At 36.8% G+C, this 22234-nt stretch overlaps 1 protein-coding gene across 2 annotated transcripts in view; it reads right to left on the bottom strand.

Annotated features, from left to right (window-relative positions):
• Nucleotides 1–102: 102 nt before the first annotated feature.
• Nucleotides 103–22234, bottom strand: part of Btk29A (tyrosine-protein kinase Btk29A) — a 24849-nt gene continuing 2717 nt past the window's right edge. The window contains exons 3-15 of one of the 2 annotated variants that reach the window (XM_018541905.1): nucleotides 21057–21303; nucleotides 19918–20244; nucleotides 4017–4078; nucleotides 3847–3930; nucleotides 3299–3363; nucleotides 2875–2940; nucleotides 2561–2689; nucleotides 2283–2476; nucleotides 1970–2141; nucleotides 1662–1830; nucleotides 1440–1558; nucleotides 1085–1337; nucleotides 103–1006 (exon numbers count right to left, since the gene is read on the bottom strand). In XM_018541905.1, coding sequence (XP_018397407.1) covers nucleotides 905–1006; nucleotides 1085–1337; nucleotides 1440–1558; nucleotides 1662–1830; nucleotides 1970–2141; nucleotides 2283–2476; nucleotides 2561–2689; nucleotides 2875–2940; nucleotides 3299–3363; nucleotides 3847–3930; nucleotides 4017–4078; nucleotides 19918–20244; nucleotides 21057–21303 — 1989 coding nt within the window. In that variant the 3' untranslated portion in view covers nucleotides 103–904. The remainder of the gene's footprint in view (nucleotides 1007–1084; nucleotides 1338–1439; nucleotides 1559–1661; nucleotides 1831–1969; nucleotides 2142–2282; nucleotides 2477–2560; nucleotides 2690–2874; nucleotides 2941–3298; nucleotides 3364–3846; nucleotides 3931–4016; nucleotides 4079–19917; nucleotides 20245–21056; nucleotides 21304–22234) is intronic. The other variant, XM_018541906.1, reaches the window with a different exon arrangement.

Raw genomic sequence — 22234 nt, 5'->3', positions numbered from 1 at the left:
ATGATGGTTATAATTGTAAGTATCAAGTATAAACAAACGGAAACAGTTTACTTATTAAATCGGTTTATTAAGCAGAAACAATATCTCTGATTCAAAGTTGTGTTATTATTTTTGTCAAAATAATAATAAAAAATGATTTATTCTAAGCGGAATCACAAGTTGAATATTGCATCTGTTGCAAAGGCCATCAATAAATACTATTGTTCTATTTAAATGTATTTATGACAATACAGAGTAAAGTCTAAAAATTATATGGGAAAAACAGTGTGTGAAACGCACGTAGTATCACGCACCCCAATATCGAATGAAGTCGCGTTACATACGGAACATCTGTCCAAGATGTTCGGAGATGCACACGGAGCAGGAGTAAATGGAGAAGGGTAGATGAAAGAAGTGAGGCATTAACGCTTATGGGTTTAGTTAGAATCACATCTCCATATTACGGGTACGGCTCTCTAATAGTCGCAATGGAGAGTAGTGTAAATTACTCAATTACACGTACACACACTCTTTTTACTCATTTACCTTTAGTGGCTCGTATCGCCTTGCATATTTCAATCCACGGGTGTCCGTAGGAACTGCAAACGTCACACACGTTATTAGTCGAGCTCGAAGATGGTTTTTGTTGACTAGCTTGATGCCCGGGTGTATTCGGCGACGAGGAGCCCTCCTTTTTTGATTTGCACATAGTCGATGAGAAACGACGAGGGAAATCGATCGTGGAAGGCGGCGGGGAAGCCGGCGCGCGTGTCTTGCGCGACGGCAACGTTGCTGAACTGTACGGCAAATTTGACGAGGGTAGACCGGCGGAGGGCAATCGTTCCGACGACGGCGACGATTTCGCCGTCGACCGGATCGATCGGCAGGATGGTGAGGACAGGCGCATACACCGCAGAAGGTTGAGTCAATCGTTGACCAATCCTTGGGAGACGCTAATCAGCTGCTCTTTCAAGACGCGAAATGACGGTCGTACTTCCGGAGAGTGAGCCCAGCACTTGCGCATCACCTGAAATTCAAATCCATAAACTTGTCATTCTGTACACAATAGAGAATGGGAAACGGAAAAACGTCACAATTTATATACCTCGTACACTTCCTTGAAACACGCTTTAGGTCGTTCCAAAATAATTCCTCGTTGCACTCGCTCGACAACTTCCGTATTCTTTAAGCGACCGTAAGGCATCTTTCCGCACGTAAACACTTCCCACATAAGTACTCCGTATGCCCACACATCCGATTTCGAACTGAAGCGCGTGTAATTTAAAACTTCCGGAGGCGCCCATTTAATAGGAAATTTAGTGCCACCGCTACTGGTATACTGATCATCGAGTACATACCTGAAAAATATTCATCACTTGTCAGTTAAATTTTAATACTCGCTTACATTGAGCTTTCTATTTTTGTAAAATATAGAAATACAACAATAAATTAGTTTATACCTAGCTAAACCAAAATCTGCAACTTTTACTACATTTTCCGATCCCACCAGACAGTTACGTGCTGCAAGATCTCTATGTATATAGTTATGCCTCTCTAAATATGCCATTCCTTTGCAAACCTGTACAAAGCGCAATGTAAATATAATGTAGAAGATTTAGAAAATCTTGGTAATTTAGAATTTTGTTGACTGCCACATGTCTGCAGAACGGAATTCACGTTACCTGTATACACATATCTAACAAGAGGCCAACGTTTGCACCTAATGAAGTTTCATGACGGCGTAGGTAGTTGAGAAGAGATCCATGTCGCATGTATTCCGTGACAATATATATTGGTCTATCTTTACTGCAAACGCCGTATAGCTGGACTAGGTTTTGATGTTGCAGTTTTCTGCACAAACGATCAATATCGATATTATTTAGAGAATAAGTTGTAGTATCATAAAGTTTTTGATTTAATTAAAAGGATTCCAGTCGGATGTCTAGTTGTTCATTGAAAGTCTCAATACGAAAATTAGATTGAGACTTACGTCATCACTTTAGCTTCTTCTATAAAGTCATCCTCGGACATGGTTCCTTCTTTCATCATTTTCACGGCGACATCGATGGAGCCGCGCCATTTTCCTCTCCGTACGACTCCAAATTGGCCGGACCCAAGCTCCTCTAGCAAATGTAATTCCGCTGGATCGATTTCCCATTTGTCTGTAAAAAGGTCGCCAGCCGTTATGTAGCGTCATATATATAGAGAGAGAAGCTTTTTTTTATATCTCTTATGTGTTTTATATATTTCGGAAGGGATATATTAAGGAGTGGAGAAGGTCCACGTATAGAAATTTTACAAACCATGACTGAGCCCGGCAGTCGGTGGTACAGGACGATCGCAGGGACTAGTCTTTAATCGACTGGCTAGACCACCGCTGTTGTGTCTATGGTAATTAACTAGATCGGGAATGGAGCCGCAGCAATGCTTTTCCGACAAGTAAAATTCTCCGCGGGTATTTTGCTTAATGTGGTAATGCTTCACGTGGGGATGTGGTCTGCGGCAGAGCAAAAAGTTTATCGATAGTCGAAGGATGCGAAACAATTTAGAACCAGTCAGTGGAAGCCACTTGTTAACTTACACTTTCGTATAAAGTGAGAGCGTGTAAAGTCCTTTCGTCGATGAGTTACGAACAACAAAACAGCCCTCCTTATCTTCTTGTTTTAGTAGTGACTCGGCGCGTTGCCTTGACATATCACCTACGTACCATCTACAACAGCAAGTGGAACCGTTTTTTTACTCCTATCATGTATTATCCTACAATTTAAGTGGGAATGCTGTGTTTTAGTGGAAAAATATTTGACTGATAACTCGAAGAAATTGAAAAATCAAAAAGGTATTATGAAATCCAAGAAATATTAAATTCGGTGATTTGAATTCAAAGATTATACTTACTCGTATTTCTGCAGTCCTAATAATTCCTTCTCTTTAACGTAGTTACTAGGAATATAGCCGATCGATCTGCAATGAAATGCGCGTCATATAACTTTGTGTAACTCGTTTTTCACCGCGTATGCATATTTTAAATGCATAAGTAAACAATCCAGCTATTACGAATAATTATTGATGATTATACAAGAGTATCATTAAACTTATTGTTTGCGAACTCCGCTTGTACAACCAATTATTTTTTTTACGATTGGCGGTTAATCGCTGTTACCGCGATGATGTGTAAGATAAAACAAATATAGATAAAACGTAGCTAGTTTGCCGTAAAGAAGTTTTAAAGAAGAGCTAAGAGTGTGTATGCGCACGCGCGTGCGTGTGTGGTCGTGCAGATGCAATTTTTAAAACATTACTTCGAAAAAGAATTACATACCCATTCTCGTCTTTAACTTTCCACCAATGCTCCTGGGAATCGTCCAAGACTTCGTACTCTGCACCCTGAACTCATAAAAATAGAAGTAATAAATATATTCTATATATTTATTTTTAATTTAATATAATATGTGTGTGTTATATATTATAAACATGTTATAATATTATATGTATATTGTAACAACTTATAACTTTTTATTCAAGGTGATCCAGACCAGCCGGAGAAACCGGCATGTACGTACTGTATTTATTAAAAACTGAATCGAAAAGTCCTGTATCATTTTGCAATAGTCACAACAATTAACGAAATATTTCTAAAAATTGCTGAATAAGTGGGTAAAATCTATAGAACAACAAATTAAGATGTCTCTCAAAGATATTTCTTAAAAAATTTCTAAAAATGTCATCGATTTTAGATATTCTATTTCTTGAATAACTAAAAAAAAGATTGTGAAAATTGCAAAATAGTAGAGGACGTACATACCTTGGCTCCTTCAGTTGGTTCTGGATCATCTTGTATACACACACACAATTTTGTTTCATTCTTACCTTTTCGAGAGACAAATCGCCGCCTTCGATAGCTCGAAAAGGATACAGAGCCACCACAACTTTCGCCCGCAACATTATCTTTTCCTGCGAGACAAAATTAATTTGCATGGATCACGTAAAAAATGATAAAAGAATGAGGAAGTTTCCATTTTAACGGATCATCGACTTACCTTTGCTTTAGAGGATGGTGTACTGGGTGTACCACCTGGCATTATCGGAGTCGAAGGCGTTCCTAGAAAAAAGAGCAAACGGGAAAAAAGATTTAGTATTATTTTGATGTGACATTTGTCTATTATACGAATTGCTTTTTTCAAATATAATAATTTGACAACGTCACATTTTCTATGTTTATCCACGAACAATTGCTTTACGTTCTTCACATATCGTATTATTGTTGTAACAAATAGCGTCCTTGACAATTTTCTATGATATAACAACTAATAATAATTACTATTTTATTAAATGCGTCCGTCGTTTAATTTTACTAAAAAAAGCGGTCCGAACAGCGACGTTCCTCTTTACGTGGCAACGAACGGCGGAAGCTAAATGGGACATTTTGACCGACGAGCACTACGCCGATCTGACAGCATACCAAACCGTGGACGCGAAGAATGATACCACGAGAGCAGTCTCCACCCTGTCTAGACAAAATCAATGCGACCTCAAACCTCCTACATCCCCTCTCCGGCATCTCTTCTGCACCGTTCGCACGTGCGACGCTTGTCGCGTGTACTGCGTGCGCTGCATCCAACACTATCGCACGAATAATACTACACGTCTATCTATATGTGTGAAATCCAAAAATTCTGTGTGCAGAATTTCGGTACCTCGCAACTCAACCGCTGGCACTCAAGTCTGCGGACGCGATTTGATATTTTATAAAAAATCGCGTGATTCCTTAAGTGACATTAATTGCCATCGCGGTTCTTATATCGCTGTTATTTAAACAGCGCCTCGGCTTCTTCCTTCGCGTGATATCTTGCATTTCAAAATACTCATTTAATACCCTTTCTATTTTTTTTTTTTTTTTAGTCGAGTTTTATTACCCGAAGCAATCCCAACAACACGGCGGAGGTTCTGCCTGAGAATTTTTTCTTTACGAAAAATATTTAGAATATTTTCGCCATGCTTGAGCAGTGTTCCTTGTTCTCTGGCCCTTTGGAAAAAAATTCCCGTGTAAACGAAATGTCTTTTTGTCATCAAAGTTAGAATTAAAAGAAAAAGAGGAAATTTACTGGAAGCATATTTGGCACGCGCGCGCGCGAGTTAATACATCATATAATTATTTCAGAATAAAAAAAACAAGAAGTAAGGAAGAGAGAGAGAGAGAGAGAGAGAGAAACTTCTTTCTTTAAGTTTAAAAAACTACATACGTAGTATGTAAAATTCACACAAAAATATATAACCACATAACGTCCAGTCAGATCGTTAAAAGAATTATTTCTTATTGGCTGTGTTCTCACAAGTACAGTTCTATGCGATTTAATATTTAATATTTCTTCGAGAGCCTTTTGATTGTTTTATATTTTTTAATATTTCTTCTTTATTTACTTTAAAGCACTGTTAATTTTTGTACAAAGATACCCTGGAATTTTTCGCGCAATTTCTCAGTGAATGGCATCACAGATTCGTAGAGAAGCTTTTGAAAAAGCGCCGGGAGAATCTCAAGAAGGATATCTCAGTAATGAAAGTCTCACCGGGATACAAAGCTCGCGACGTGAAAAGAGGGTAACAAAATCCGCCGGAGGCGACGCATCTCTTTTCGGTGCATCTCCGAAAATATTCCGACTTTCGCGGAAATTCAATAAATGGAAGATCCTTAAGAAGGAGAGACGGCAAGATAAACGTCACGTCTAAAATAGCGACATCGTGATATTGAATATCCAACTCTCAGCATTGATTCTAATATTATATAACGTGGTATATTCCGTATTGTTAGGTAAAGGAATATTTCGTTATTATTTAGCAATACCACCTGCGTTTACGTTGTTTCTTTTTTCCGCGTATGTCGTCAGCGAGGCTATATTGCACATATCGAGACTAATCTCTGTCCACGAACTGTTATTAGTCCGAGTCTCATTAATTTTGGCATGTGTTTCTCAATATAAATCATATTAAAATATCCCAAACATAATAATCTGTTAACGCATAAGGTTGTAATCAAGAATTTATTTATTTCTTATTTATGCTATGAAAGAATTATACGTGAGATACAAGCAGATCCCTATGGTGTCATCATGACAGTAACATGTGAGAGGTTGCTGATCTCCTTGTCGATTTCGGTAAAATTGTTGCCACCAAAGTAGATATATCGCAATTTGATGAAATCAGCGAAAGCGCCATTATCCACCGTCTGGATGTTATTGTCGGATAGCTTGATATCTTCTAGATTGGAGAGTCCAGTAAAAGTGCCGACTACAATGTGAGACAATTTGTTTCCGTCTAGTCGCAGTAGTTCCAGTTGTGACAATTCTCGGAATGTTTCCGGCTTGAGAACGCTGATCTCGTTCTGCTGAAGATAGAGTCTCTTCAGACCAACCAAGTCATGGAGAAGTGCTCTAGAGACGCTCGTTATCCGATTGTCATTTAAGTAAAGATCCTCCAACTTGTTCAATCCTCGAAAGGCACCGCTCGGCAAATCTACCAGTCGATTGTAATCCAAATGGAGGCGACTCAGTTCGGTTAACCTAGTGAAGGAACCCGGGGCAACGAGAGTGATTTTATTGTTATTGAGCCACAGATATAGCAACTCGGGATTCAGATTTGAAAAGGATTCTGTCTCGATCGCTTCGATATCGTTGTGACCCAAGTAAAGCCACATCAGACTTGATAGACCGGCAAACGAGTCTTTCGGTATCGAATTGATCTTGTTGAAGATCAACGACAGCGACTGCAGGTGTCCTAATTCAGCGAACAAGTGCTCCGATAACGGTACCACGTTATCGTCCAAGTGGAGACGCTCCAAATTGGGCAAACCGCGGAAGGATCCCCTCTTCAACACGGATATCCGATTGCCTTGATTCAGATACAAGTGCGTCGCCGTCACGTTCTTGAAGGCATCTTCTCGAATTGCCAAGAGATTCAGGTCACTGATGTCCAATCGATCTCCGAAACGACGTTGCGTAACTTCGACAAGTATTCCTTTATAGTGGCAGACGTTGTAGCCGTCGATGATTCGACAGGTTGGCTCTTTCACCTCCGACGAGGCCCTCGCTGAGAGGAACAGGACAACTTGCGAGAAAAGCAGAAGAAGAAATCGCGACATCGTAAGAGAAACGAATCGAATGTCGACTAATCGAATGATATGGATGCATTCGCTTTATAAGTTTTGTCTTTTGGAGAGAGTGAGCGCGATTAGATAGTGTGTGACTTTTGGCACTGATTATCGCTATGGTTGAACAAAATTATCGTGACTGCATTCTCGGAAGGGGAATCGGTTTCCGCGTGGATATGAAATGTCGAAGTTGAAGATAAGAGAAACATGACTTCAATTTTTAAATGACACAAAAATTCCTGGTTTTATTAAATGCTGAACTTGCGTTTTCTTCAGACTTTTTCAGAATTTCGAGAGAGTCAAAACGCCTAAATTAATCGTATTAATTAAAACGCGGGATATCTTGCAAGGCTTTTAATAATCTCAGATTTAGCAAACCGCACGCATTGTCGATGGCAGGTTGTTCGCCACTGATTATCTGTAACGAGCAGTAGAAAGTACGTAATAGTCCAGTGAGCACCCAGGACAGTGAGGCGATTGTGGAAAGTGGAGTGAAACGGTAGAAAAAACAACGACATTGTATAAGAACAAGCATCCCGAAATAGATAATCCGTTTACCCTTATAGGTAATCATATTTTTCATTGATCCCGTATTATATTTATTTATGGTCGCAATACATTATTAAATAGTAGTGTCTTTTAACTTTTTGAACATGGCCGGAGACACTACCGCGTCTCCTGATATTTATTAACGTAAATAAACCACACGAAATGTCCAACATTTCGACGTAAGACGTCTTGTGTCTATTTCCATCAATTGATTGACTTTAATCTCAACTTTTAATTAATTTTTTATCTTTTTCTAATCTTAGAACTAGGAAGAAAATAAAAAGCAAATTGAGCCGAAAATAAGTTAATCTATGTTAAAAAATGAATTCAAAATGTTGTGTTAATCATTATGTATAAAAGATATTTTAATACATCCAGTGTTATATTAAGGTATGTATACTGAAAAAAAGACTTATCAACAGTATTATTTTAATTTAAAATAATCTTTAATGACAGCATTAATGTGTGAAACAAATAGAATATTATTCAAAGAAAATTTTTATTTCATTAATAGTGTTATTGTGAATTAACAAAATTATATTCAATTAAAATAATACTGTTGATACGTCATTTTTTTAATGTGTTGACAAAAATGGACTATAATAAACCAGTACGGTAAAAATTTTATAAAATAACTTTTTTTAAATAAGAACCCTATATTCAAGCAGATCTTAGTACTAAAATATTTCTTGTGTAAATTTATACTCGTATACATTCTGATTCTACATATCGCGAAATGCTTTTCCGGACTTAAAATGTATTCGTGTATACGTGAGAACAAGAATAATATCATGTATTAAATCGTGCAAGAAATTTAATAATTCTTTTGTGCTAATTATCTTTTAATATTAATTGTCATATGTTGATAAAATCTAAAAACCGCAAATATTTGGTTGGAAAAAGTATTACTTCGATCGAAATTGGATCTAGTACGGATGTTCTTACAATTAGGCTATCAAGCTCTTAGTAATGTTCTTCGCAATAACCCACTACCTAATTTTTTATTTAGTTGAGGATTAAAATAATATTGCTTATAAATAATTAAAAATCACTAAATAGACAAGATGATTCATAGTGAAGCGAGATTTATAATGAAAAAAGACTAGATTTGCTTTCAGTTCTTATTGGGAAATATTATTTTATCAATTTACATATTTTTGATATGTACTTTTTGCAATGTTTGTACTTAAAACAAATAATTTTCGAAAATTTCGAGAAAATTAATTTTTAAATTTTAATTTAATATATAACTTCTAAAAAAATTTTACCCAAATGACATCACATTTTAAAAGAAAGCTCAAAATACTAATTCAGTCCATGCATGGGCGCAGAATAAATTAATGTGATTCTGCTTACATCCCGATTTTAGATGTGCGCTCTTTAAGAACTTTTTTTAGGATTATTAATTGTCGATCGACTCGCATGAAGAGTACATTGATTGGCACACAAGAGTATACTAAAAAAAAAAGAAAAAATGAAAAAAAGGTTTTCTGTTTTAAATACCGGTATTCAATAAAATGACATTTTTAGAATATAATTTTTTTATTGATAATCTCTATTCAATTTTTATAAAGTTACATATAAATATATTTATTCACAATTTACTTAATAACACATTTTTTAATGTTAACATTAATACAATTGAGAAAATCAAATGATTCATGTATCTTGCAAGTTATATAGGTTTTTTTCAGTAAATATAATCAATTAATATAATCAAATCTCTAACAAAATCTCTATATAATAAACATATATTACGTATTACTCAAAAAGAATACAGCCTTAGTACAAGCCAAGCATAACTTTTTTGTAAAACGATAAATTTAAATATTAAATAATAATTTTGAAAATTTTGGTCTCATTTCTAAAAAGAAAAGAGTTGCAATAAGTGAAAAATATAAGAGAAAGTGCGCGATTTTCTCACCTCAAAAAGAATACATGTACTCTTAAAACGTACAATCGGTAATCTTAATTTTTTCTCAAACGGCGTTTATTTCTGTAATGTACTCCTACCGTCAAAATTTATACGTTAATTTCGATTGGCGAACCTCGAGGGATTAGAAGATTCGCGATCAATCTAGACGAAACTTTTCGAGAAGAATTTTTAGGAACAACTCGTGATGAATTCCGATGAATCACAAATGATTTGACGAAATGTATTTGGGCCACATTTCCAACTGCATCGAGAGATGAGATACAAATATGTACGTATGTACTGCGGTGAGTGATTTTCAAGGCTAGTGGCGTCTCGCGAGCGGTGCCGAGAAACTTTCTAAGATATTGGTGAAAACATCAGAAGAGCGATTCGCCTCTCGCTAGCGAGGTCATCGAACGATGTTACATCCCACTCACTCGCTCGCTCGGTTTCTCGTTCCGCGTACTCTGCGGTCATTCGGCCGGTTAGTGACAAAACAAAACGAGCAATAATGAAGATGCATAAACTTAAACCAAACGATAGAATTAGTCTCTCTCTCTCTCTCTCTCTCTCTCTCTCTCTCGCGCTTGGCAACTCCTCTCTTGAGAGAAGACAATAATGATCCACACTCTATCATCGCACAAAAAAAAGGAAGACGCACGATGGTAAATGTGCGAGCATAATTGCAGCTAAGTTACTCGACGTATTCGTGTACCGGTTAGAAAAGCCAACGATTATATTGAAACAATTTTTATTTCCGTAATTGCTTTGGTTCTTTCTGACAACTGCCGATTTATACGGGATCTACAATCTAGAAGTCGTAGCGATCGTAGGGTCTTAAAAAAAAATCGTAAAAACTGACAAATCACAATCGATTATTCCTCTCATGTTCAACTGGTTAGTTCTATTGTAGACCCTGCCTGAGTTTTTACGAGATTTGTCATGTATTTTCTTTAATTGTTTGAACAAGGCAGCGTTACAATGCTCAATGTGTCGACGTCCATGCATCGGTGAATGTCATCTATAATGGCCACATTACATCTCGCCATGGCAAGTAATTGACATTTGTCTTGTTATATTCTTAATTGATTTTTGATTTACTTGGAGAATCGCACAACATGGACTTCCACGTTGCTCATAGAGCAACTCTAATTTACATAAAACGCCTTATAAAGTCTGAATGATCAACTTTGGAATGAAAAGAAACATTTCTCTAATTTCTCCGTAGACGAGTTCCGATCGTTGACAATTTCTTATCGTGACTTATCCTTTTCTTATGATTTTGCAATTGGATCTGGGACACCTATCGTGGAAAAAGTCCAGAAGGGATTCCGATCGTAATTATTCAATTATTTCCTAGATTTCTATTGTGTTTTCTAGGAAAAACGGAATAATTCCGATCGGAATCCATTCCGACTTGTTCCATGATAGGGGTCCTGTATACGCGATATTGAATGGAGATTATTTATTTATTAAAGATCACTTGTATATTTTCACGGGGTATATTTTCCTCACTGAACAGTGAAAAATGTTTCACATCACGATTGACGTTGCGATCTTGACATTCTTGACAGGCGTGGCAAGAAAGTTACCACCGTCGTGGTACCATTCTTATGAAACCGATGGAGGTCGGTCTCGCTTGCGTTAGTGCTCCTCCGTGTAACCTTTTACATTTTGCGCAAACGATATTTCTCCGCGAGCCACGGATAATAAAGAAATGTATATGCAGATGTTTTCCATAGTATACAAACTGAACCGAAAAGCTGAAAAATAAGGAGCGAGTGTGAGAGAAGTAAGATTTAAGGAATAAAAAGGGAGAAAGAGAACGCGATAGAGATCGCTTCATCTGCATACAGCGCTCTTATAAATCACACGTTACGAATAGAGAACACGCAAGCTTCTATACCGTTTTCAAGCCGATTTGATGTTATGCGCTTTCAAACGTGTCGGGCGCTTCTGCTTTTATCTATATATACGAAGTGAGATTTTAATTTTTTATTTTATTAAAACGAAGAAAGTTACGATCTTGCTGCGGGTGCGAGATAGTTCTAGTATCAGAAACGTCGTGTTTTCAGACCATCGACCAAAAGTACATCCGAAAAAAACTGATACTACACCAAGAGAAAGTTTTGATATTTGTAAGTACGATTACATTAATTATGATTATTACTACTATAATATTATTATAGAATAATGATAATAATAATATCAACAACTATAGTTGACAGCTCCGGAAAAGCGGGCTACAATTATTATAGTTATTATTATCGTAAAAATGGTTGAAATTACTGTAATTTAATTATAATTTATAATATATTAACAATTACTTTGTGGTAATAATAAATATAATTATAGTCATTTTTGGATTATCAACTATATTTTTATTGAAAGAATTATAGTTATTATTACTAACACATTATGGCAGTAATAATGTAATATAGTATAATTACAAATACCAAACATTTTTCTTTAAGTGTAAGCAAGTGTAAACGCAGTCATGATATTATCAACAAACAGATATTAAGGATCGATCGTTTTGAAAGAGTGAATTTTGAAAGGAAAAGGAAAATTTCGAAAATGTTGCAGTCATCGACTCACCAGAATTACTATGCCCGATAACGTTACCGGTAGCGGAATGAACCGCATTAGTAGCGGCGTTCGCGACTTGTTTTAAGGCGCTTATCACCAGCATAGCTCCCGTTGACTAACGGCCCGTCGTGATCAGCATCTGACACGGACACGAACGCACGCCCGCGTCGCGGCACACCGAGGACTCTGGCACCGCGAGACTTGGCGAGTAACGGCCTCGGAAAGGCACTGAAACGACCGTGGAAGCGGCTCGACGCGGACTGGGCTCGGCTTGGAGAATGTCTAAGCGCGCGCGAGCAACAACGTGAAAGGGAGTCGGAGTCGCGGAATCAGAGTCGTGGTCGTGGTCGTGGTCGTAGTTGTGGCTGTGTCGTCATCGTCGTCTCGCTTAGTCCCCTTCCTCAGAGTTTCACCTTCACGGAAGTCTTCTCTCGCCGCCGATTAATGCTGCCGACGACTCTTCGACACGCACTGTGACGCGTGATGCGTTACGTGGACGTTGTTTCTGTCCGTAGCAGCCCGGAAACTAATATTCGTAATATCGCTGATATATCCGGAGACTTTATAATTAGGGAGCGTGTGTACGACAGAAAATTCTCTAATTCTCTGTAGAAAGTGATGAGAAATTAATATCAAGAAATAAATAGAGAATTTTATATACTAAAAAATAATAATTTTTTGGTTGAAAATTAAATATATTTATATTTCTTTCTTCTAACTTGATAAAAAAAAAGGTTGTTCCTGAATTAAAGTGAGCAATTTTTGATCGTAATTACGGACAGGGAAAATTAAATAAAGATATTCATGCGGTGTCCTATTCTAATTTTAATATAGTTATTGAAGACATATCGTATCGGAGTAAAATGGCAAGAGTCCATCGACAACGCAAGACATCAAATATTGTAAATTGTGAAACTCCACATTTCTTGTAAAATTGTATCAAAATACAATTATGATTAAAATAAGTTAGAAAAACGCGAAGAGTGACTCATTTTAAGATGTTGACAATAAACAATTTAAAATAAGAATTTACTAATTCTTTTACTATTTAACGAATGTTGGCTCGTAGCCCTGTTGTTTTAATTATTTTTTTAAAATATCAACTTCTTAGTCTCATAAAGATAAAGGATAGGACTCAACACAAAAGTCAATACTCTTTTTTGATCTGCCTACTTCGTCAATATATCATTAAATGGGGTAAAAGTGAAAAATGTCTATATATTTTCCAAAAATTAAGATAGAAAATTCTTTCAGGGTTCATTTTGAAGATTAACATAAGGGATAAGTATAAAAAAATCGTTATTTAATTTCAAAATGGCGGATTCAATATGTCATATGAGAACTAAGTATAAAATTTTCTTAGATCTCTTTTAATGAAATTCATATTTTAAGAGATTTACATAGTCGCTGATCGAATCTGTAATCAAAATTTTAACATTCAAAATGGTAGATCCAATATGATGTACTAAAGTGTAAAATACTTTTAGATTTGAATGAAATTTGTATTCTAAAATGTAAACAATATATTAAATAAGAGTTTCTAGGATTGTAAATGTGAAAGCACACGAAAATTAATATTTTGTGTTTTTTTAAAACGTATAATTGAAAAGAGGTTGAAACGCATTTCGTAAAATTTTTTGAAGCAGAGATGGAACAAAGTGCTTCACACTGTGCACAAACAAAATGTTCTGTAATATTTTTTATTGACAACAACGATAGCATAGTAGTGTAGTTGACATGGGAAGCAAATCCCCAACCCTAGTTTATAATCAAACTTGTAACGAGGCGATACAAGGGCTGACTAGCACCGTGATTCTTTCAACGATACATCAGTATTGTTATCGTTGAAAGCTGTTTTTACCATATACTATGTACGCAATGGTACCGAACTGTCGTTAAGAGTTACAGAATCGGAGTACTGGAACGCAATTAAGGCCAAAAGTATTATCTAAATCGTTTGTTTACGGGAACTTATGCTCATTTGGGGGGGGGGGGGACGACGGTAGCTTTTAGCAGAGTTTTCATGAACATTTATTAATGGTAAATTCAGCTCACATATGTACATTGATTCTGCTTTGATACTGCACTGGCACAATGTGAGTGCAGAATCACTTTGGTACTATATCAAATTGCACTGTCAGTGCAATATTTCTTGGACTCGTTCAATTCGTTCGGTTGGTCCAAATAAGATAATTTGTACGCATTGATACAGTGCGCACAATTCGCATGTGTATGTGGCACCAAAAAAGTTCGTACTCTGTGCGTATACTAGTGTATGTTCTGCTATAAGAGACCGCTATAAGACGAATCCGCTATAAGAGACAATGGCTGTGTTAAACAGAGAAAGTAGTTTTGCAACTGTTGTAAAATTCTTCAATATATTGAAGGTTTACATATTTAAAACCATAAGGAATCAAAAACAAAAACCAATCGTATTGAAGAATCTTACAATAGTTGTAAAGCTGCTTTTTCTGTTGAACGCAGCCAATTATATAGATATGAATAGATCCTAGTAAACTTCTTACAACACTTGGACACGGCAAGGACATCTCCGCGGTATTCACTCACAGATAACAGCGCTGCAACGTATAAGGTAGAATCCAAAGTCATCCTGCATCTCGATGACTTGCGCGGATCTTCCCGCTCTTGAAAGAAACCTTCTGCATGATTTAATTAGCACTACTATCATCGGATTAGTCGCTCATAATCTTGAGAGTTCTGCTTGACCACATTCATCTCGCGTATCCGAGAGGTAAATTGGGAATCGTGCGAAACCCCCTCCCCCCCCCTTGCAGAATTCATTCAAGGTCACGCAGCTTTGACAGCTTCGAGAAGAAAAGAGAGATTAGGCAGAAAGGAATTGCTATGACGCGACGCAAACAGTTGCATGCAATCGACTGAGCAGTTTGCTTAGAAGGTACCTTCAGGACTTTCTCGAGCAACCTTTAGCTCACCGTCACCGTCGCCGCGCCGCGCCATTCCATCTCTTTACATTTCCATTATCTTTTTCTTTCTCTTTCATCACCGTGCAATTCCTCGATCGAAGCAACCTCGGGAGTTTCGAATCGGTCATTTAATAAAATTTTTCTCATTATTTATTGATTATTCATCATGTGTTCCAGTGTATTCTTGTTATGCTTTGCTCGTCTGGTTTTAATTTTATATGACACGCTCCTTCAGATTGTTTAACGGTTGACAACGAAGAGACATACTCGGGAGACACGGTATACATAATAGTGTCTCGTGTTAAGAGCAAGCGCAACGATATCGAATCTTTATACGTGAGCCATCGAGTTTTTCAGTACAACGGATCTCAATAAGGGTAAAACTGATCCAAATTCTAAATAGGCTCACTCGACAGCTTTCGCCCAAAATATATATAATGAAAGTGTTTTTATTTTTTCTCTATGTGCCCTACGAGTGGAGGTATTGCGACACAAAGTCTGAATGTGCGAAACTTTATTTTCGTCGTTGTCGTTGTCATGCAATGTGGGAGAAACTTTCTTTTGGAATTTTAGGCGTAAGAATAGCAAATGTGGTGCTATACTGCTGCTAGTGATACTTGATCAGCGAACGTTGCAAGCGCTGCGACGATTCTGCACTATTCTGTACATTTTATACATTCTACATGTGACCAATATTTCATGTGTCGAACTTTTTAAGCCAGTTGATTGGCTCCAAAACAGAGAGATTTGAGAATCTCTCTTTCCCGCAACCAATCAACAGCTTTGAGAAGCTCAATTGTCAACTAACACATCAAATATTAGACACACTCTGCAGAATTACAAGTAAAGTTCAAGATCACGCGATCGCGGAGGAGTCGAATGAGTGCAAATATGGATAAAGGTATACTATAATAACTCCAGTCATCTCAAATTTTAATTGATAATGAAAAATACATTCAATCAATGCGTTTTCGCGTAAAAATAAAGATTTGGCAAAAAAAAAACATTCCGTCCCATGAATCGAAATATTTATCATTAAAGTCGACGATTATTTAGCTTAAGAAATTTGTCATAACAACACATCGGGAAGATGGAAAAGAAAGAACACTGACGCGAAGCTTACCGTGATTCACACCAGTTTGCACGAAGTATACTCAACGACGAATCAAGGATGCTCGAGAAAAAAATGTCAGCTGCATTTCACGACGCGTCCCCGTATTACAACGCCAGAAATAGTTAAGATTTAGCTCTCGACTGCATTCATTTGCTAACTGTAGCTTCTCGTCGCGTACCGTTCTCAAGCAAACTTGTTAATTGCGTGCTCGATCTACTCGACGTTCATATAATGGAGTCGTGACACGTCTGATATCGTGACGAACAAATTAAAGTGGCAGGATTTAAAGGATGAAAGATGAAGTTCGTTAAAGAGAGGCTCGCGTGTGCGCTCGCACACGTGTGAGAGAGAGAGAGAGAGAGCTTAGATGAGAACGATATAATATTCATACATTTCATTCATATTTTAAGACCGTCTTAAATAATGTTTTAAAATGATAATATTGTTCTGATTGTGTGGCTTATAATATATCAAAATTGCACTTAAAACTGTTAAATATATAAGAACTACGAATATCGTTCTTACAGACTCTCTAATAAGAAACAAGATGTGTTCCGTATGTGCGCAGGGTTTCTATAGTTGAAACCAAATTACGCGACAGAAAAAGACATGCATATTCTCTCTCTCTCTCTCTTTCTCTCTCTCTCTCTCTCTCTCTCTCTCTCTCTCTCTCTCTCTCTCTCTCTATCTCTCTCACAGTTGTTAAAACAGCGAATCAATCAAAAGTGAATGTTTTATGTCCAGACTTTTATTAGAGTCTTTAACAATGCAAAGGATAAAAAGAGTAACGAGCGAGTAAAATATAGTAAAATAATAGAGACGTTATGAATTCGAGACTATTCAAATCTAGATGCTGCTTTGAGAGAGAGAAATTTCGCGTAACTATAATATACAACCGTTCCTTTTTACATTAATATAAATTAAAACGTGAGTCCATATGCGTAAAATTAGCATTGCCTTTTTTAGGGGGTAAAAAATACTGTGCTACGTTGTGTTAGGTTTGTGGTACATTGAGTTTTAAGTTGCGTCTCATTGCGTCAGAAGCATCGAGGATATCGAATATTGCATACATAATTGCAAGGTCTATATCTATCGTAAGAACAACGCGGAGGCCGGTGCTACGTCGCGAATACCAATTTGAATAAACGCCGATTCTCTAAATTAATTAGACAGAATGATTACGATTTAAATGAAATATCATACAATGCTAGGACTTCATTTCAAATACTTTATTGAGAAACGCCTTGAGCGATTACTCCGGCCAAAGTTGGGATAATTGTTAACTGGATAGTGATATGTAACACGATTAAGGTTGAGTTATCGAGAAAGATGGAAAAAAGGACGATGAAGAATAATATAATGAAATTTGCCGTAAGGCGTGCGCGTGTGAAAATGCCATGTTTCTTTAGCAAAATTAATTAATTGAATTAATTTGTCGGCGCCTGATGTTCCGGTGTTCAAAAATAAATTTAATCAAGATTAAATTTATATTTTCATTATACACGCGGTGCCCTGGAAGTATTAGGCGCATTTCAATACTCAAATTTGCAATTAAAATATCTGAAATTCAATTTGCCGTTAAGTAGGTCGGCTTGGTTCGAGTCTTGCGGAAGACGATCACTAGTTTCTCGCGCATCAATACAATCGCTCTAGACTTTAACGTCGCGCAAATGGATGATGGATCGACATACTCGAGAAAGATAAACCTCTAGAAAAAGAAGCTGCTGTGAAAAATGTATCATTTGGGTGCAGTATAATAACTTGAAACTCGTTAATATTAGCGAATTATATACAGGCATTTGTAAAATAGAGAAATATGTAGGCAGCTGTATTTTACGCGATCGCTCATTCCTTTTATCGATCTTTAATATAAAAGGCTATCTAATAATAAGTTTTCCTTCGTAAAAACTGTCTGCGTCACTTGCTCCTGTAGAGTAAAATGTCATGCTTTTGGATATTTGCGATAACAGTTACGCAAAGTACGACACTTGTGCCCTGACATATAAGTTTGTTCTCTCTCTCTCTCTCTCTCTCTGAGACCGTCATATCGTATCGGCAACAACTCTATTTCCTCAAGTGTCCTGGATCTGAGTAATGAGCTTTATAATCAGATTAATCCACGTTGGGAAAGGAGTGTGTTCGGGAGATTTTTTTCTCCCATCTCAAATTTCATTTTCCGTTAGATGAATACGTTCATTATGCGAAATCGCGATGATGCAAACTTTCAATTATTGCTATGCGATAATCAGGAACATTATTGGCGAAATCGGAGGACTGTCTTGCTTCGAGCGGTAAAGGAATTGGAGTGTTCACTGAGTTATTGGGAAAGAATGACACTTGACCGAGACAATTTTACGGTGATGTGATTCGGGTTCAAAAAGTCAGGATGTTTCAACGGTACAGAAAAATGTGTTAAACGTTGTTTGAAAGTTTTTGACAGGGGCTCCAATATCGCAACGGATATTGTTCTGTTTACAGGAAAGCTCCGTTTCATTGTTTTTTGTTTCGTTCCCAAAGAGAGATCGACGATAAAAGCTCCATAAGAAAAACGCGCACACATATCTATAAATACCTATATAAGTGCACATATCACGTCAATCCTGGTTATTTTTTGGAACAAAATCACTCGATTCAGCTAAGAATCCTCGTTCAATGATGTTACTCTCCGTAGTTATTAAAAAAGCAATCCTTTTTTCATAAAAAAAAAATATCAATTTCGTGAAAGTGATGCAAAAATTTGTGCTATATTTCCTACTCTTAGGCTGGTATTCACAGTTAATTCTTATTTTAAGGCCGTTTTAAGTAATGTCTTGAGATGCTAATGCAGCTCTCTAATTGGTTTATCATATCTTAAGACTGCACTTAAGACAATCTTAAATATAAGATTCGACTATGAATACTGGCATTAGACACGTCGGGTTTTAAGAATTTTGTCTTTAGAAATATATTTTTTGAATTTCTATATCTTTTCAAGCTTTTCCAAGTCATTAAGCTTAAAGATATAGAAATCCAAAAAATCAGTCGCTCAGAAACAATTCTTCTATCCTTATTATTCATATCTACTAGTCACTCGTACTAGCAAAATAAGATTTTTCTTAACTCATAGGGGACTCCATTGCTCAATCTATTATAATGTGGATAATCTCGCTCGGTTACAATAGTAGAACAAGTTTATAACAATAAATAAGATCAATCTTCAAACAAGATACACTCATTATTATGCATATTAAATATTTAAAGTTGCGGTTAATTATATATTGCTGTTTACATGCATCACCGTTCGCTTTATGCGTTATTTCAATACGTGCTCGTATAAAACATTTCTTTCGCGACTCGAAACCCGAGCACTCATATATACATCGCCATTAGCGATTGTTTATATACCCAATTAGGTCGTAATTAGCTCGTTCGATGACTGCATAAAATATAGAGCAAAATTTTGACAAGCGTATCATATAACATAACAAAACTGAATGGCGTATCGGTATAAAAATGTCTGATACATGTAAATGGATAAAGTTTTTCCAGATCAATCTTTTATCCGAATAAATAACGAATAATCCATTATTAAACGAGATTAATCCCAATATTCTCTTAAAACGAGAAGCGTATCGATTCACCAATTACAGTTTTACCAAAAACGAGAAATAGAAATGTGTAAATGTAATAAATCTAAAATACAAACCGATTGTTGAGCGGGTCTGAGATTGGACGATCGGATTGTTATTCGCTTCGGCGTCTGACTGTGGACGATGATCGGACGTGATGATGGTTGTTGAAATAGTATTATTAATGGTATTGATACTGCCGGGCATGGACGTTGTCGATGTTGTCGAGGCAGTCATTGTCGTCGAGGACGGATTTGTAGCGTTCGTAACAGGCTTCGAAGACCAGGAACTGCAAGTGTCACAGCCTTCGGCGGAGCGTGTTGATAATCGACAGCAAGACCAACGTTTTCCGCTCCACAGTCCCGCATGATAACGCCCGCTCAAGCCCGAATTCTCGCTGCATACTATAAATAAGTAGTCGCTCGCAGATTGTTCTTAAGAAGGATATATTGCGCTTTAAATACCAAATTATAGCATGACTTTACACTCGGAATTGATTTAATAGATATTATTCAAATTTTACTCTGCAATTTTATCGCAATTCGTACATTTTAAAAAACTTTAGTCACGCATATTGTATGCACAGCATCATAATACATTTAAAGTCTTACAGATTACATTATCTGACACGGATTTGAAATCAGGATCGGAACCAAGTGATTCTTATAGATTTTTTGCCACTGAAAATAATCCATACATAAAATTGCTCTATTACGTCAGATTTTCGAAAAAATTGAACCTAAAGATGACAAAAATAGCAGTTTTTGATACATATGAGCTAAAATATGGAAAAAAAAAAAAAAAAAAAAAAACCGTGATGATAGAGCAATTTTATTTACGAATTTGACGACCAAAAATCTATAAGGGTGGGTTCAAATCTTGACAGAAAAACAGAAAGCAACAGTCAATCAAAACTTGCATTGATAGTAAGTAGTACAGAAAGCTGCAGAAAGCCGAAACCAGCGACTATCAACGCGAATGTTCTGACAGGCTGCCGCTATTCTGCTTTCTATTTTTCAGGTCTAAACCCACCCTAAGAATCATTTTGTGATCTAGAAAAAAATTTAAATTCGTTGGGCAGTGTTATTATTGAAAACCGTCATCTACGAACATATATATTTTTTGTATTTAAATATACAAAAAATTTTTTTATTTGGAAAGATTTATCACGCTAGTTATGAGGGAAAGAAAGATGTGGAGGAAGAGGTAGACTTACCAGCGCGTATAGCACGTATCCATTCGGCACGATCCTGTTCGCGAGCGGCGAGGAGATAGAGGGTGTACTCTTGACCAGCTTCCCGATATCCCACTTGAAAAGGCAGACCGGATGGTATTCCGCCACCACCGCCAGCGGTGTCGCCGCCACCCGCTACGTCGCTGACAGCACCTCCACCATTTCCGAGACTGGCCGTCTCCACTACGTGGACGCTCTCCACGGCGATCCGTCCGCGTTCCTTGCGGCGCTGCAACAATTTCTGATCTGATTAGCATTAACAGCCGATTCATTTAAAATCAAATGGTGCAGTTGATACCAACGACTTTGATTGAACTAGGCTGAACTCAAAGACGGAGCTTGTTAGAGAGGGGAAGGAAGAGGGAGGGAGGAAGGGAGGGGGGAGAGAGAGAGAGAGAAAGCATTTATTTATTGAGAGCGCTTTGGGACAATATCGCCCCAGGCGCATATAGGAAATTACATTATTATGACATAAGACAATGATACAAGGTCTTCCATTAAAAGGTTTTATTTTAAATTTTGTACCTCTGTTATAGATGGAGTTGTCATATTTGACAATTGTCGAGTAAAAATTATGCGGTTCATAACAATGGATCGATATTTGCTTAGAACGTATAGAAATAGTAAAAACTCACTTCACGGTGAAAATTTCGCGTAACGGAGACTTCAATTGGCCGTCTAGATCGTGCGATTCGACACTATTGGATTTTTTCCTTTGGTTATGTAAAGGATAAGATTTACACAAATGCTCCGCAAATGATACAGGCGCTCAAAGACAATATTCAAACTGTGGATCGTAATAGTGCAAAAACGTGATGAAAAATTTCCTCGAAGGAATAACTATATTTGTGAGAAAAGTCGAGGTGGCCATTTGGCTGATATTGTGTTCCACAATCTGTACTTTGTATCTCAACATTTTCAAAAACTATCTTATTCGTTTTTTTATTCATTTAAAATGAAACCTCTTAGTAGAAGACCGAGAAATATCTAGTGTAAATTAAATTAAAAAATGTCTTAAAAGTAAACAATATATTGTAAAATGACAATTAAATTAAAAGGAAATAAACGGGAGGGGAAGAGGAGAGAGGCGTGGGAAGGAGGGAGGAAGAGAGAGGAAGAGAGAGAGAGAGAGAGAGAGAGAGAGAGAGAGAGAGAGAGAG

This window comes from Cyphomyrmex costatus, unplaced genomic scaffold, assembly GCF_001594065.2.
Source record: "Cyphomyrmex costatus isolate MS0001 unplaced genomic scaffold, Ccosl1.0 scaffold30, whole genome shotgun sequence".
Classification (NCBI taxonomy): Eukaryota; Metazoa; Arthropoda; class Insecta; order Hymenoptera; family Formicidae; genus Cyphomyrmex; species Cyphomyrmex costatus.
Note: the sequence above shows the minus strand (reverse complement) of the source record. Positions and strands in the feature narration are given on the sequence as shown.